The 17,167-nt window shown below is 38.4% G+C and overlaps 1 protein-coding gene across 2 annotated transcripts; it reads left to right on the top strand.

Moving 5' to 3' along the window:
- The first annotated feature begins 13,754 nt into the window (after window positions 1-13,754).
- Window positions 13,755-16,299, top strand: FOXA2 (forkhead box A2). 2 transcript variants are annotated; one of them, XM_040429700.1, is made up of 2 exons: window positions 13,755-13,908; window positions 14,644-16,299. In XM_040429700.1, the coding sequence occupies exons 1-2, from the start codon at window positions 13,840-13,842 to the stop codon at window positions 15,877-15,879; spliced, it is 1,305 nt and encodes a 434-aa protein (XP_040285634.1). In that variant the 5' UTR covers window positions 13,755-13,839; the 3' UTR covers window positions 15,880-16,299. The 2 variants fall into 2 exon arrangements, with proteins under 2 accessions (XP_040285634.1, XP_040285635.1); XM_040429701.1 differs by lacking the exon at window positions 13,755-13,908 and adding an exon at window positions 14,109-14,190.
- Window positions 16,300-17,167: the final 868 nt, after the last annotated feature.

The following is a 17,167-nucleotide window of genomic DNA, read 5'->3' as shown; positions in this document are numbered from 1 at the left end:
TCTATCTATCTATCTATCTATCTATCTATCATCTGTCTGTCTATCTATCTATCTATCTATCTATTATCTATCTATCTATTATCTATCTATCTATTATCTATCTATCTATCTATCTATTATCTATCAATCTATCTCCTATCTATCTATCTATCTATCTATCATCTGTCTGTCTATCTATCTATCAATTATCTATCTATCTATCTATCTATCTATCATCTATCTATCTATCTATCTATCATCTGTCTGTCTATCTATCTATCTATCTATCTATCTATCTATCATCTATCTATCTATTAATCTATCTATTATCTATCTATTAATCATCTATCTATCTATCTATCTATCTATCTATTATCTATCAATCTATCTCCTATCTATCTATCTATCTATCTATCTATCTATCTATCTATCATCTGTCTGTCTATCTATCTATCAATCATCTAGCTATCTATCTATCTATCTATCTATCTATCTATCTATCTATCATCTATCTATCTATCTATCTATCTATCTATCTATCTATCTATCATCTGTCTGTCTATCTATCTATCTATCTATCTATTATCTATCTATCTATTATCTATCTATCTATCTATCTATCTATCTATTCATCCATTAAAGAACTGATTTATGAATACTATATAAACATCCTTCAATAGCTGCAATAGATTTAAGTCAAACTCTATTTTGCGCCATTGACTATCCCCATGTAGGTTTGTACATTTTATAGTGAATTAAGAACACCTGTTATGACAGAAAATGGTATCTACAAAAATCAATATCCGCTCCACCTGTTCTATTTTTCTGCATACAGCTTTATAACAGTCCATGCATTATCCATAGAGATCTGTGCCTTTCACGACAGGTGTTCTTGCTGAGTCCGTCATATAGAGCACATTAGGAGTATTCTCCCTCATATAGATTTCTATTATATGTGGTGCTGTAAAACAATGATATTTGTCTTGTCAGTTGGGTTGAATGCAATATATACTTCATTCACCTACATCATCCGGCAGAGTGAGAGGAGTAGTAGTACAAAGATTTTTGCCATAAGAATATGTCCTGCTTTAGCCCCACCACCAGATAATTTACCTCCATATGAAAACATATAGCATGTTTTGCATCCAGAGGGAGAATTAGCTTCTGTTCAACCACATTTGAGCCTTCCATCTGAGCCTTTTTCCCTCTGTGGGAAAAATATGAATAGAAGAGTATGCTTTTCTGTACAGTTGAAAAAGGACATTCTTTTGGCATCTGTCAGGTGAATGGATATGTTCAGCATGTGTGCCAGGAACTTTTGTGAATGTGAACATAGCCTAAACAAAGAAGAAATCCATTGACTCACAGTTGACATCTTCTCAGATTGTAGTCATTAGCTTTCTCCATATTTTTCATCTGGCCAAGACCAGCAAGAAGACTTCTTCTAGTAATGAGGTGCCTCTGCAGAGCTTGCCAAGCAGGCATCTTTAGTTTATTGATTTTATACCATGTACCCCTCATTGACACAGACTGTCCACCGTCACAGCCAAAATGGTTCCTTAAAGACATCCTCAATACCCCTATGCCAGTCACAAGGACCCCATGACCATCAGAAGGTCTCTCATACCATTCGCAATGCTACCATGAAAGTCATAATATCCCTCATAAGAGTCCCAGAGCTCAACCCCACCCCTCACGATTTCACCCTGCACTTACCCCCTGCTCCAGACAGCAGCCCATCAGATCCAGTCAATAACATCAACTCCAACATCAGTTACATTGAATACTCCACTGGATATTACGTCATTCATTTGAATGGCCAGATGTGCATATGTCCTGCAGTTTTCTAAAAAAATAAAGATCACAAGTTAAGATTCTTTTCTGAAATATAAATATGCATATAAAAACAAAATGTATGTAAAGCAGAACAAATAAGTAAGATTAAAGTAATGATTAAAAAAAACTATTTGTGCAATATATTTATGACATCAATTATGATGAATGTTTTATTCAGCACAACTTCAAAAGCAATCAACATATACAAGTTCCAGGGTTCTTTACTGTAAGAGCAGTGACTATAGAACTCTCTGCCACAGGATGCTGTCTTGGTAATTCAAACTGGGCCTGGATGCCGTTCTTGGAAGTAAGCTGTGGGTAGTACATTTCTAGAGATGAGATGTCGATCTGTGGATTTATTCACTTTGTCACATTTGGAGTTTTTTCTCCCAAAAAGGCACAATTGGCATCCACCTCATTTGTGTTTTTGCCTTCCTCAGGCTCAACACAGTAGGACTATAGGTTGGCTTACAGACCTGTGTATTAACTACATAGTTACAGGGTATATGTAATGGAAACTGCATCAAGAAGTAAAATGTGACTCCTTGACGTAGATTTGAAATTCTACAAAAACTGTATAGCCATTAGAAATTAGCGAATCGAATCCCACGAAGTCGAATTCGATCCGAATTTCAGGATAAATTCGATTCGCCTCGAAGCCTAATTTCCTCATTCTTCGTGTAAGTGAATCAATTTAACCTGAAATAGTATAAAAACAAAAAAAAATATTCTTTCCTCCTCCATTTGCTCGCGATGGGCCGACACCTTGATTGAAGATCTCGGCCGAAATCCCGTGCGTGGTGATGTATGACGCCAGATCTTCAAGCAGATCCCACCTGAGATGTTTTCTACGAAGTAATTCGTCACAAAGCAAATCTTTTTGTAAAATTCGGTGAATCAGACGAATCGAACTTTTGAAAAATTCTCTCATCTCTAATAGCCATATACAGTCCTAATCAAAAGTTTAAGACCACTTGAAAAATGGCAAAAAATCCTATTTTTCATTGTTGGATCTTAACAAGTTTCCAAGTAGAGCTTCAACATGCAACAAGAAGAAATGAGAGTGAGACAAAACATTTTTTGAGCATTCAATTAATTGAAAATAAGGATTAAACTGAAACAGGCTGTTTTTCAGCTGATCCAAATTTTAGGACCACATGCCTTTAAAAGGCCAAATCTGTGCAAAGATGTGGATTCATTGTCATTTTCTGTCAGGTAGTCACAAGTTGTGATGGCAAAGGCAAAAAAACTCTTCCTTTTTGAACGTGGTCGGGTTCTTGAACTGCATAAGCAGGGTCTCTCACAGCGCGCCATCGCTGCTGAGGTGGGACGCAGTAAGACAGTAATTTGGAATTTCTTAAATGATCCTGAGGGTTATGGAACAAAAAAGTAAGTGGAAGACCCAAAAAAATTTCATCAGCACTGAGCCGGAGGATCCAATTGGCTGTCCGTCAAGACACTGGACGATCCTCGACCCAAATTAAGGCCCTTACTGGTGCTGACTGCAGCCCCATAACCATCAGACGGCATCTGAGACTGAAGGGCTTCAAAAACAAAAAACGTCTTCAAAGACCTCGTCTCCTTGAACGCCACAGAACTGCTCGTTTGGACTTTGCAAGAGAGCACCAAACATGGGACATTCAAAGGTGGAAGAAAGTTTTATTCTCTGATGAGAAAAAATGTAACCTTGATGGTCCTGATGGTTTCCAAAGTTACTGGCATGACAAGCAGATCCCACCTGAGATGTTTTCTACGCACCACAGTGGAGGGGGCGCCATAATGGTCTGGGGTGCTTTTTCCTTCAGTGGAACAATGAAGCTTCAGGAAGTTCAGGGGCGTCAAACGGACGCTGGCTATGTCCAGATGTTGCAGAGAGCATTCCTCATGACTGAGGGCCCTCGTCTGTGTGGTAACGACTGGGTTTTTCAACAGGACAACGCTACAGTACACAATGCCCGCAGGACAAGAGACTTCTTCCAGAAGAATAACATCACTCTTTTGGCCCATCCTGCGTGTTCCCCTGATCTAAATCCAATTGAGAACCTTTGGGGATGGATGGCAAGGGAAGTTTACAAAAATTGACAACAGTTACAGACAGTAGATGGCCTTTGTGCGGCCGTCTTCACCACTTGGAAAAATGTTCCCACTCACCTCATGGAAACGCTTGCATCAAGCATGCCGAAACGAATTTTTGAAGTGATAAACAATAACGGCGGAGCTACTCATTACTGAGTTCATGTTTGGAAGTTGGATTTCTGTTTTGGTGGGGTTTAGTTTTTTTTTGGAGGTGTGGTCCTAAACTTTTGATCAGCTGAAAAACAGCCTGTTTCAGTTTATTCGTTGTTTTCATTAAATTGAATGCTCAAAAAATCTTTTGTCTCACTCCCATTTCTTCTTGTTGCATGTTGAAGCTCTACTTGGAACCTTGTTAAGATCCAGCCATGCTAAATAGGATTTTTTGCCATTTTTCAAGTGGTCTTAAACTTTTGATCAGGACTGTATACACATATGCAATTTCCAATTGAATGGGACACAGATGTTATGTGAATTTTACATGGATTTTGACAAGGAAAATCAACTCAAATCTACGTGGCATTATTTCCTTGTGTATATACCTTTAGGCCCAAATTTTCTAGGTACTTAGAGGGTAATGCTTCACATACACTGCCATATTATAGGATCCGTAATCTGGCACTCATAACCTTCTATGGGACCATACTTTACCATCATTTTTTTTTCTCATTCACGAATGTATTCAGATCGGGCTCCAGATCGGATCTCTGTATAGGTCCTGCTGTGGGCATGGAACTTTAAATTGAGGTAATCATAGAAATATGCTCTTGAGGTTAATTAAAAAAGTCATGTCCAAAGTTCACCAGTCAACAATTTCTGATTTCTTTTTCCATGGGTTAATGCACAGACATGAATGGAAAGCAGGGGTGGTGCTATAGTTATAGATAGTCATAGTGTACTCCGCTGCTGGATGTGATAAAAAATAAAAATATAAAATAAAAAACCATCACTGAATATTTTTCCAGCAGCAGTTTTCCTTTTTATAATTCTGTAGCGGGGGAGTTAAGCACCTGAAAACCCACATTAACCTTAAAAAGGAAACGCACAAAGAGGCAGTGGTTTATGGCACATTAACATACAAAGATTCCTAAATGTCGCTTGATTTGAAGATGCTCAATTTATCTTCCTTGAAAGAAGCTGTCTGGAAATGGGCCATATCTTACATTAACACATGTTTTCCTATGACTTTATATTTGTTCTGTGTCAGGCTTGAAAAGAATAGATTATGAGATCATTGGGGAAGAAATGTGAAGTGTCTCTTTTTTTTTTACTTTTATAAAATTGAGAAAACTGTTTCTTATAGAATCAATAAGAAACAGTTTTGTTTTCAATCTCAAAAAAAAAAAAGAGCCACTTCACATTTCTTCTCCAGTGGTAGATATTACGATTGATGTTTTGTTCACATGAAGAATAGCAATAAAAATGTATCAAAATGTGTGAAAAACTAAATAAATAATGATATAATAAACTAATAGTATATAATAAATGAACCCATTGAGTTTTTTTTCATCATGGCACAAGCTAATACAGGCTTCTTCTTCAGTTTAGTGTGACCCGTTTAAAAAATGTAATGTACATGGGATATATGTATGGAGTAAATTGCAGTTTTAATTAATAATTAATTAATCATTTAAATAATAATTCTGTATTAACCGATTCCTTAGCAGGCTCATGAAAGACAATTTCTTCTAATCTGTTGGTCAGTGTTGCCTAAAAATCAATTGTTTTCAAATGGGGCTGAGCTGCAGTATCAGGCAGAGCCCATGGACAAGGGTGGCACTGTTTCCTGTTCTCACTACCCCTCGAATAGTGAATGAAAGGGAATCTGTTATCAGAACATTATCTATTGTTCAAATTTAAAGGTTTTTATGTTAACCATATTTTAAAGAATTTTCGGGGATGTTATTTTTAATTTTACATGCCACTATCTATATAAAAAATAAATAAATCTAAAATCTTTCGCCTTGGCCACTAGGCCTAAAAATAGGCACCACTTCTTGGTCTGTTCAGATCAGTTTACTGCAGTTATCACCTCTATATATAGAACGTCTGATATCACCTCTATATATAGATAACTAGTGTTGGGCGCGAATATTCGAATCGCGAATATTAATTGTGAAAATCGAGAATTCCCGAATATTTAGAATATAGTGATATATTCTAGATTTTTTTTCATCAGTAACCTCCCTCCTTGCTTGTGGGCCAATGAGAAGGCTGCAATGTCTTTGTCTGAGCTTAGCAACATCCCTAGCAACCAATAGGAAAGTTGCCTACCCCTTACTATATAGGAACCTCCCCAGCAGCCATTTTCTACAGTTTTTAATGTTCTGAGAGAGAGAGCAGTGTCATTGCTGTGCTCTGTGCTTTCCATCAATTACATTAGATAGTTAGTTAGCTTATATATATAATACAGATAGTTAGTGGGAGATATTCAGTGTAGGTTATATCCTGATATAGTGTAGCTGATAGGTTCCAGTGCAGGGTGTTAGGTAGTGTGATCGGTTATGGTGTCCTTACATACATGCAGACCTGCTAAAATGTGAAATTTCACATATTGCGCCAAAATATTTGCTTCATTAGCGCAATCGTGAATATATTGGAGCGCTCTATCTGCATATAAAGCTATTGTAATGTTCTGCCGTGCCAACCATTTTCCCCAGTCTCAGGAAACTTCTAGCAGCTTGGAAAATGTAGCAAAAGTGACCCACGCCTGTATTTCGCACGCATTACGCGAATATTACATTGCCGATTTTTCGCAATCAAGAAAATAATCCCGAAATTCGCTAATTCGCAAATATAAGACGAATATTCGCTCAAATACTTGTGAAATATTGCAAATTCGAATATAGCCCCTGACGCTCATCACTATAGATAACGCAGGATCCACCATTCACAGTAGGTGATATGACAGCTTATCTACTCCTTCCTGCCCTCTGCACAGGTCACAGAGCATGCCAAATAAACTTTCCTATAGAAGTGCCGCCACTGTCCACTGTGTCTACGGCAAGATTGCAGCCCCCATAATCATGTTCAGGAAAGGGAATGAAAAAATTCTATAATCAGAAAACAAAAGCAAATTAGAAAAAAAGATGTGTCGCTATATTGTTTTAACTGGCTGAAAAATGATAGGTGACACTGTCCCTTTAACATAGCTCTTCTGTACGTGCGGCCGGCTCAACAGTCCCCCAATAGCAGCCAGTACCTATACACTATTTCACTTGTCCCAGCAATCCCACTAGTACATTTCATTTTACTTCGGTATGAGAAAAATAAGACATTTCTGTTCACCTATGGCAGAGCTGGACACAGACGATGCAATGTTTCTCTATCCAGCTCAAGAAGACATCCAGTGCCAAAACCGGTACCACCAGATTACAGAACTGAAAAAACGTGAACAGTTTATGGCTGAAGAAAACGCCATACCTAAAGCATGCTGCACTATGGGAAAACAACGCCATGAACCTAAAAAACATAAGACAAATGAAGAAAACAAGGCACTGTTTGCATTTCCTATTGCCTTACAGATAACATCTGGCTACGGGGTTTCTTTGGCTGCAAAAAAAAAATCACTCACAAAAAAGTGGCATTTTTACTGAGAAGGCAGTGGGGGGGGGGGTATCAATGTTATATGCCAGTTTGTTGGTGTCGAAAAATCTTTCTCTTTTGTCCCTCTTTCCAACACCCTCACCAAAAGTGAGTGAAGTTTGGGCGGGAGGGGGCAAGCCATGTCCACCACAAACACAGAAACACCGGTTTTAATAGTTTCACCCCCACATGTGACACCAGATATAAGAGCTAGTTTATGATCACACTTGTTTCTGGAATATCCAACACAGAACCGGCCGTGAAAATCCAAAAGCTGAAACGCAGTGTGAGCGGACCCACATGTAGATTAGCTCGATTGTAAAATAAATGGGGCTGATGTGCGGCTTTCCCGCTCTGAATCCTCACCTCATCCTGATAAGATCCAGCATGTGTGAACAAGACCTTATTTTTCTAGTTACTGTATGCCTAGCAAAGAAATTCTCGATTGCTGAAATAAATGACAAAACATCTGTGCATTTTATAAATAATAATCTTTATCTATATAGCGCCTACATATTTCATAGCACTTGAAAGGGTTTTCCGAGATTTTTATCGATGGGTCATCAGTATCTGATTGGTGGAGGTCCGACAACCGGGACCCCTGCCGATCAGCTGTTTGAGAAGGCGGCGGCTCTCCTGTGAGCGCCTTGGCCTTCTCGCAGCTCACCAAACACTGTAGCGTACATTGTATGGCGGCTGTGCTTGTTATTGCAGCTCAGCCCCTTTCACTTCAATGGGGCTGAGCTGTGCCTAAGCCACGTGACACGTAAAAGTGTCCTCACTGGCCTAGGAAAACCAGTGCGGCATTCACAGGAGGGGTCCCGGGGGTTGGATGCCCACTGGTGACCTATCCTGAGGACAGGTCATTAGTATAAAAATCTTTAATATTACCACTATTGTCCCAAGATTATTTCTAATATATAATGTCCCATAATTCACTTCATTGGGACTGAGCCATTTCTGCAATAGGTATATATATATATCTAAAATGATAGGCAGCAGTACATAAAAGATACCAATAGGGGGAGCTCTCCTCCTAATAATTCCCATGTACCTGTGCGATCTGCAAATGAATCCATTGCCCAGTTTTACCTCTGCAGCTGCCTCCAACCTCCCACACCCTGTGACTGATATATATTATATATAGTATGTATATATATTATATATGTGTATAGTATTTATAATTGTTTAGATTTGACTCGGCTGTCTCATAAAGCCAACAGCCTATGCTCTGTCATTTACCAGGGCAGCAATGGTCTTCGACAACATGGTTTCTAATACATTCCCCATGAAAATAGCCCATTCTATCATATGACTAATCATCAGATTATTAATAATTGCTCCCTTCTGGTTCCTGGACTAGCAGATCGCAGTGTCACCCACGCCGAGCGCTCATGAGTGTGTATTTTACATGTATGTGGATGCCTATAAATAGAGAGACACAAATATTTAGCTATAATCCCTTCTATCTATATGACTAGCACTGTGTACAGGACTGTACAAACCAAACTCGCGGCTCCATTCTAGCTGAGAATTCCCTTGTTTTCCTAAGGCCCAATTTATTGACCATCGCTGAGACGATCTGCTAAATCTGTGATGATCAAACACGTTAAATAAACTTTACTTTGTTTAATATCTCACACGGCAAACGTCTCCTGTAGAATAAATATATGTTGCAGCAGGCAGCAGTGCTCGCCTGCCTAGAGCTGGGGAAGGCAGCGGCGGGGATGGAGCTGCCGGATCCCTCACCACAAGTGCACCCCTGTCATGGAGCTCCTCTCTAATTGCTGATCATTTATTGGGATGGTTCTTCAGGATGATGGAGCGCGCAGCCGCTACCTTGGATTATGCAGTCCCAAACCTGGAGGGACGGGGCTGATCTACTGAGATTTTTTTAAAATTTTATTTTGACTTTTCGAAAAGAATAGAGATTCGTCCTGGTCGAGGAAAAAAAATCTGATGAGCGGAGACTGGATTTAGCTTTTTCGCAATTATACAACTGTCACTCCAGAACATGCGCGCTATTTGAATTTGCCCAATATTCCGCACTTATTACCTGCTGCCCGTTTCGGATGACTGACTACCTCTCCGGTGACGAATAGAATTCCCCATGTTATCGGGAACAAAAAGAGAAGGGAGATTGGACTGATCTAAACTTTGGCTTTGATATAAAAGACGATTTATATGCAATATCTGGGTATTAAGTGAACGAAAAATTGGTCTGATTTATATAAAGCCATACCTTTACCATAACGATATCATAAAAGTGTAAAGAATGACAAAAAATATTTGGACAGCAAAAAATATATATCATTTTTTGGGGAGAAGTAACGTTATTAAAATAATTTTCTCCTAGACGATTGTATTTTCTAGTGTCTGCGTATTCGGAGAAAGAAGAGTGATATGGCCGATCTTCAGAGGACAGTTATGTGTTTTGTGGGGCTTCATGGAAAACCTGGAGTCGCGAAGAGTATTCCCTTCTCAAAAAAAAGAAGGGGGGGGGGGGTGTTTCTGTTTCAAACCTGAGTAAGTATTTTTAAGTGGCCGGAATAGTAGAAATGTTGAAAGCTACAGCCGGGGATAGAGAGACCTTGTGGGTAGATTTGGAAAATGAATTGCTGGGTGTAACTATAGCCGGTCTCGTCTGTCATGGATTTGTGCTGGTGATGGGATCAGGGAAATAAATAGATTTTAAAAGATTCTTTGGAAATTTGGAAAGAGGTTATTAATAAAATATATAAATTATCCAATAGGTTTGTTTTTGTTTGATAATTCTTTATTTGCGCCAGGTGATCAAAGTGATTGGCTTCCAACGGTGGAAACAGAAGGGGAAATGATTTTTTTTTTGAATAATGGTACAGTTCATAATAATGATAATTTAGTGGATAAAATAAATAAATCCCTGGAGAAGAGTTTCTTTCCATAGTCCAAGGTGAAACAACTAGACATAGACAAATTGGAAGGTTTTATTTCTACTGAAACAAAGTAGTGGGTCCAGCACTTGGGTCTTTGATAAAACCATAGATTTTTTATTTTAAATATCTAAAAAAAAAAAAAAATGGTGCACAACAGGACATCTCCCCACACCAGTCAACGCATTTCGGACTGTACTGTAGTCCTTATCCATGACATTTATCGTTTTATCCAAAACCCGAGTGCTGGACCCGCTACTTTGTTTCTACATGTGGATTTGCTTCTCCTAAGGATCCGTGCACCAAGGACTGGCAAAGACGGTGAGCTGATTGCATTTATTTTTTTTGTGTTTTATTTCTACTCATCTATGAGAAAGGGTTCAATCTCAATAATATATTTTGGGTTAGATGAAATCAAGGAGATTTAACTTATGCTGAAATGATCTATGGACTGAATTTGCTTTGGAAAAATAGTATAAGTGGGCTGCAAAATTAAGCAGAGGGGATAGCGTCACTGCAAGGAACGCAGAACTTACCTGACACCACATAGAATTGATACAGTTTGTGGGAAAAGGAATTACAAGTGTCATAGGGATTGTGGAATGGTTGGCACGGTTTTTGGATATGTGGTGGGAATGTGATATAGTGAAGAATTTTTGGAAAAGAATTGTAAAATGAACGATGGAAGATATTAAAATAATGCCTACAATATTCCTCCATGGTGAGAGGATGGAAGGGGTATTCATTTGGAATACATATTAATTGAGAGAAAATACAGTGTGAGCAGCTATACTTCATATCGCACATAACTGGAGAGGTGAGGAATTGAGATTGATGGAATTTTTGAATCAATATGGTTATGTAGGGAGATACATTTGAAGCTTTAAAAAACAGATCTAGATTACATTTTGAGAAGGTTTGATTGCCCTAATGATGAGAGAGAGGAGGAGTGTGTGTATGTGTATGTGTGTTTGAAGAAAGTGTTTTTTTAAAATCATTTTAATCATTTTGTTAATACTATTAATTTTGTTTATTCTATTATGTACCATTTTTTATACTTTTATTTACTGTATCCAAATAAAACCAATAAAACGGATTTAAAAGAGTAAACTTGTGTGAGTGTCTATGTGTGTGTGTATATATATATATATATATATATATATATATATAATACTTTGCTATTTAATTTTTTTTTGAGAATCTGACATTTTTTTATATTATTCATTAATGTATTATGTATTGTTTTTTATTGCAAAATACACAGAGTTTTTTCCTATACATTATTATCATATCTTTAAGATATATTTTCTTTCTGTCTTGTCATAATGGTATCTTCATGTAATGGATATATATATATATACAGCATATATGTGTGTGTGTGATGATATTCCTGTTTATATCCATTTTCTATCCATGTATTGTTAATGTGTATATGTATGTATGTATTGTATAGTATGCATGCATGTACTATGTTTTTATATATATAGTTACCATCTATGTCCTACTTTGTATGTACTATGTACTGTATACATGAGCACACTGATATCTGTGTGTTTGTATTATCAGTGTAATCTCCACACTTTCATCCATTTCCATCAGTGCGTGCAGTGTTTTTTTTAATGTATTTAGTATAGTGTTTATATTCACTCCTTTTCATGTGTGCATATATTTTGAATGTGGAATATGTTTCTGGATTTACTTGATTCCATGTGCAGATCTGCTCTTTATCTATGTAGTATTGTGTATGGGTGCACTGATATCATTGTATACATGTAGTATTAATGCATGTAGTATATTGTATGGGTGCACTGATATCATTGTATACATGTAGTATTAATGCATGTAGTATATTGTATGGGTGCACTGATATCATTGTATACATGTAGTATTAATGCATGTAGTATATTGTATGGGTGCACTGATATCATTGTATACATGTAGTATTAATGCATGTAGTATATTGTATGGGTGCACTGATATCATTGTATACATGTAGTATTAATGCATGTAGTATATTGTATGGGTGCACTGATATCATTCTGTACATACAGTGTAGCCTAAGGGTGCACTGATATTGTTCTGTACATGTAGTATAGTGTATGGGTGCACTGATATTGTTCTGTACATGTAGTATATTGTATGGATGCACTGATATCATTGTATACATGTAGTATTAATGTATGTAGTATATTGTATGGATGCACTGATATCATTGTATACATGTAGTATTAATGTATGTAGTATATTGTATGGGTGCACTGACTTCTTTATGGACATGTAGTATAGTGTATGGGTGCACTGACTTCATTGTGGACATGTAGTATAGTGTATGGGTGCACTGACTTCTTTGTCGACATGTAGTATAGTGTATGGGTGCACTGACTTCTTTGTGGACATGTAGTATAGTGTATGGGTGCACTGACTTCATTGTGGACATGTAGTATAGTGTATGGGTGCACTGACTTCTTTATGGACATGTAGTATAGTGTATGGGTGCACTGACTTCATTGTGGACATGTAGTATAGTGTATGGGTGCACTGACTTCTTTGTGGACATGTAGTATAGTGTATGGGTGCACTGACTTCATTGTGGACATGTAGTATAGTGTATGGGTGCACTGACTTCTTTGTGGACATGTAGTATAGTGTATGGGTGCTTTGTGGACATGTAGTATAGTGTATGGGTGCACTGACTTCTTTGTGGACATGTAGTATAGTGTATGGGTGCTTTGTGGACATGTAGTATAGTGTATGGGTGCACTGACTTCTTTGTGGACATGTAGTATAGTGTATGGGTGCACTGATTTCCTTTGTAGAAATGTGAACTAGTACATATTGTTTAAAAATAATTGTAGAATAAAAAGGAATGAATATAATGAATCCAGGGCAGACATAACAGTGTCCTAGTGTTAAATTCCTCCTTCCTCCCCATCACACTGGACAATCAGATTAAAGCTTAATGAATCTATTCAAATTGCATTTCTTTTGAGTGTAAGGCAGGTGTACAATAGGGGGGCCAAGGAAGAGTCTCACGCCTAGGTGTGAGCTGATTATTCAAATGGACTGCTGAGAACTTTGGGATTGGAGGCTCCTCTAGAGCTGCATGCTATATCACCCAGCAGCAGCAACGTCACCACAGCACTGTTATCATCATCATCATCATCACCACCACCACCACTGTTTGAAGGATAGGAGCTGCCATTCTCCCTACTACTTACTACACAAGCCTGAGCTGTCCTCCCTGCAATCTCCAGCCCAGAAGCCACAGTTCATATCTGCAGCAGCAGTGGCACAGCCCAAGCTGCAGCTCTCTCCTTCCCCCTCCTAGTTCAGAGAGGGAGAGGGAGTGCTTGGGAGGGAGGGTTCCTCTCTCTCCCTCTCTCTCTTTTTGTTGCTATCACTGTTGTTGGTTGCTGCTGTTAAATTTTAAACTGCCTTGCACTCAGCTTCCAGTATGCTAGGAGCTGTGAAAATGGAAGGACATGAACATTCAGACTGGAGCAGCTACTACACAGAACCAGAGGTAAGCAGCTCTTTCTCTCCACTTTCCGTCATTCTCTCTCTTTATAGCACACTGTTAGCCTTGGGATAATATTAACTTTGTGATCAAATATTGACTTGTGGCGCCTCCAAATCCTCTTCGATGACTGAGCCACACACTATCCCAACAACGTTATGTTTGGCATGGGGTGGGGTGGGGGGGATGACTGGGGGGAGAGAGTAAAAAAAGTTCTTGTAAATATAACAACTAATCAAACTTTCAGGAGAATCAACCTAAATGACATTTTCATCTGATTATCAAGAAGTAGGTCACCACTCAGAATACTGAGCAGCTGGTTGAGCAGCACTTGGGTTCCTTTCTAGGGTTCCTTGGATTAATTTTGACTTTCGTGTTGGGGCAATACAAGCTGTCCTTCACGAGTTGTCTTCTGCTATTGAATTTACAATTTCGAAAGCAGTAAATGAATTGTAATAGTAGTGGAATTGGAAACATAAAGTCATTATCTGTCAGACTTGCAGTTTCCAATGATAAATTAAGAATTGTTTAACCATTATGGTAGATGTTAGGTATGAGTTGTTTTTTTTTACCCTTTTAGGTTGGTTCACCTTTGAAGAGGAGAACGATCAGTATTCACTCCTATTTTAGTAGAGTACTTTATATGTAATATATTACAGTGAAGTTGTATATGGTATTTGTAGCTCTATTCACTATACCAATTTCATTCTAAATAGTAACTGTGCCCCTTTAATTTTTCAGGCGTACTCCTCAGTAGGTAACATGAATGCTGGATTAAGCATGAACACCATGAACACTTACATGAGTATGTCTGCAATGAGCAGCACGGCTAACATGACAGCAAGTTCCATGAACATGTCCTACGTGAACACTGGAATGAGCCCTTCTCTCACTGGCATGTCTCCTGGCACTGGTGCTATGGCTGGAATGGGATCCGGTGTAGCAAGTATGGCTACTCACCTGAGTCCTAGCATGAGCCCCATGAGTGCCCAGGCAACATCTATGAATGCGCTGGCACCCTATACCAACATCAATTCCATGAGCCCTATATATGGACAATCCAATATTAACAGATCCAGGGATCCTAAATCTTACCGACGGAGCTACACTCATGCCAAACCTCCATATTCTTACATATCCCTTATTACTATGGCCATCCAGCAGTCTCCTAACAAGATGCTCACCTTGAGTGAGATCTACCAGTGGATCATGGACCTATTTCCCTTTTACAGACAGAACCAGCAGCGTTGGCAGAACTCAATCCGCCACTCTTTGTCATTTAATGACTGTTTTCTCAAAGTACCAAGGTCTCCAGATAAACCTGGCAAAGGTTCCTTTTGGACTCTCCATCCGGACTCTGGTAACATGTTTGAGAATGGTTGCTATCTGAGACGCCAGAAGCGCTTCAAGTGCGACAAAAAGCACAACCCCAGGGACGGCAGCGGTAAGAAACTCTCTGAAGGGTCATCCAGTGTAGGTTCTGCTGCCAACAGCAGCTCAGAAAGTTCTGGGGGCAATGAGTCTCCACATTCCAGTTCATCCCCATGCCAGGAACAGAAGAGGACCCTTGTAGACATGAAGTCTAATCAAGGTTTGAGCCCAGATCATACCGCTTCTCCTGTCTCCCAAGCCCAACACTTGCTCTCACAACACCACTCTGTGCTGTCCCATGATGCCCAGTCCCACCTCAAACCAGAACATCACTATTCATTCAACCACCCTTTCTCCATCAACAACCTAATGTCCTCTGAACAGCAACATCACCACCACCACCATCACCACAGTCACCACCACCATAAAATGGACTTGAAAGCCTATGAACAGGTGATGCATTATTCAGGATATGGTTCCCCCATGGCAGGTAGTTTAGCAATGAGCTCAGTAACGAACAAAACTGGCTTAGAGTCTTCACCCATTTCAAGCGACACCTCATACTATCAAGGTGTGTATTCCAGACCCATAATGAACTCTTCCTAATTCTAGACAACAGGCATAATGGACTTGCTTACAGTGACTGTATAAATCTATGTACTACAATAGTATGTGTTCCCTACCCATTTCCTTCGGCTGTACAGTTTGTTTTTACCCCCTTTAGCTGTCAGGTTTGTCCTACTATGTTTGAATACATTTTGTGTTCCCACTTTGTTGCAGGGGGTTTCTTTTTTGTGAATGTGGTGGATCCTTATATGCTGTGTAGTTTCTACAAAGGACCAAAAGTCTGTAAAATTCTTTATGTAAAAAAGGAAATATTGTTGTAATTCACAAAAAAGTTTAATGTTTTTTTTTTAAAGTAAAATGCTTGAAAAGGCTTAATTTATGGTTTCTGTACACTTTATTTATGACTATGTATTCTGACTTGTCCCAGTCAGGTTTTAACAATCTCTATTAAAATCGTATTGCCATTTCTTTCTGGATTTTTATTTATTAGTTTGAATGACGCATGAGATATAAAGGGCAATTATATTCATATACAGATGAGTATTTATGACAATTGCTGTGATATCAAGCAGATGGTCTATATATCTTATACCAGGGAGGTGAGGAGAGTTCTAGATATATTAAGTCTTGACACTGATTTCAAACAATACTGACAAATTCTGATGCACCTGATTGATCTTGGGTTTCTGTTATTTCTTTACTTTTAACAGCTTGATTCCTTTATAAATGGAACGCATGACACCAGTGTGACTAGAGCCTATTTTATACAACTGACACATAGGCAGCTCGGGAAGCAGCAGTCATGAATACATTGTCAAGCCCAAAAAAAGTACATTTCAATTTTTCATTTTCTGTTAAAACCCATCTAGATTCAAGCACCCACTGTTTAATAGATGTAGAATGGTATTCTGGCAGGTGGGATCCTATAAATGAAAAAATGAATGCAAGGGAAATGTATTATGTACAATGTAGAGAAACTCTGAGAGAATTAGACTGTGCTGATATTGTCTCTGCAGGCAGTATGGTAGATCTGGGAAAGAGTGCGAGTGTAGAAAAGATTTTTAGTCAAGGGCATTGGACATTTATAAAGTTATTTATGCTAAATCTAATGGTGTATATATATATATTTCCCAAACCTCATACATTCTGCTATTACTGTATAGACCCTAAGGCTGGAACAAAATAACATCCTATGATCTATCTATTTGTCTATCTGTCTCTCTTTCATTTTACAATTACCGGTATATCTTTTTCATCTCTGGTTTTCTCCCTCGCCCATCTCTTTTCAGTTCCTTGCTTTTATATAGTATTTTTTTGATTTTGCAGT

Source organism: Bufo bufo, chromosome 4 (genome assembly GCF_905171765.1).
Source record: "Bufo bufo chromosome 4, aBufBuf1.1, whole genome shotgun sequence".
Classification (NCBI taxonomy): Eukaryota; Metazoa; Chordata; class Amphibia; order Anura; family Bufonidae; genus Bufo; species Bufo bufo.
This window is presented reverse-complemented; position numbering and strand designations above follow the sequence as displayed.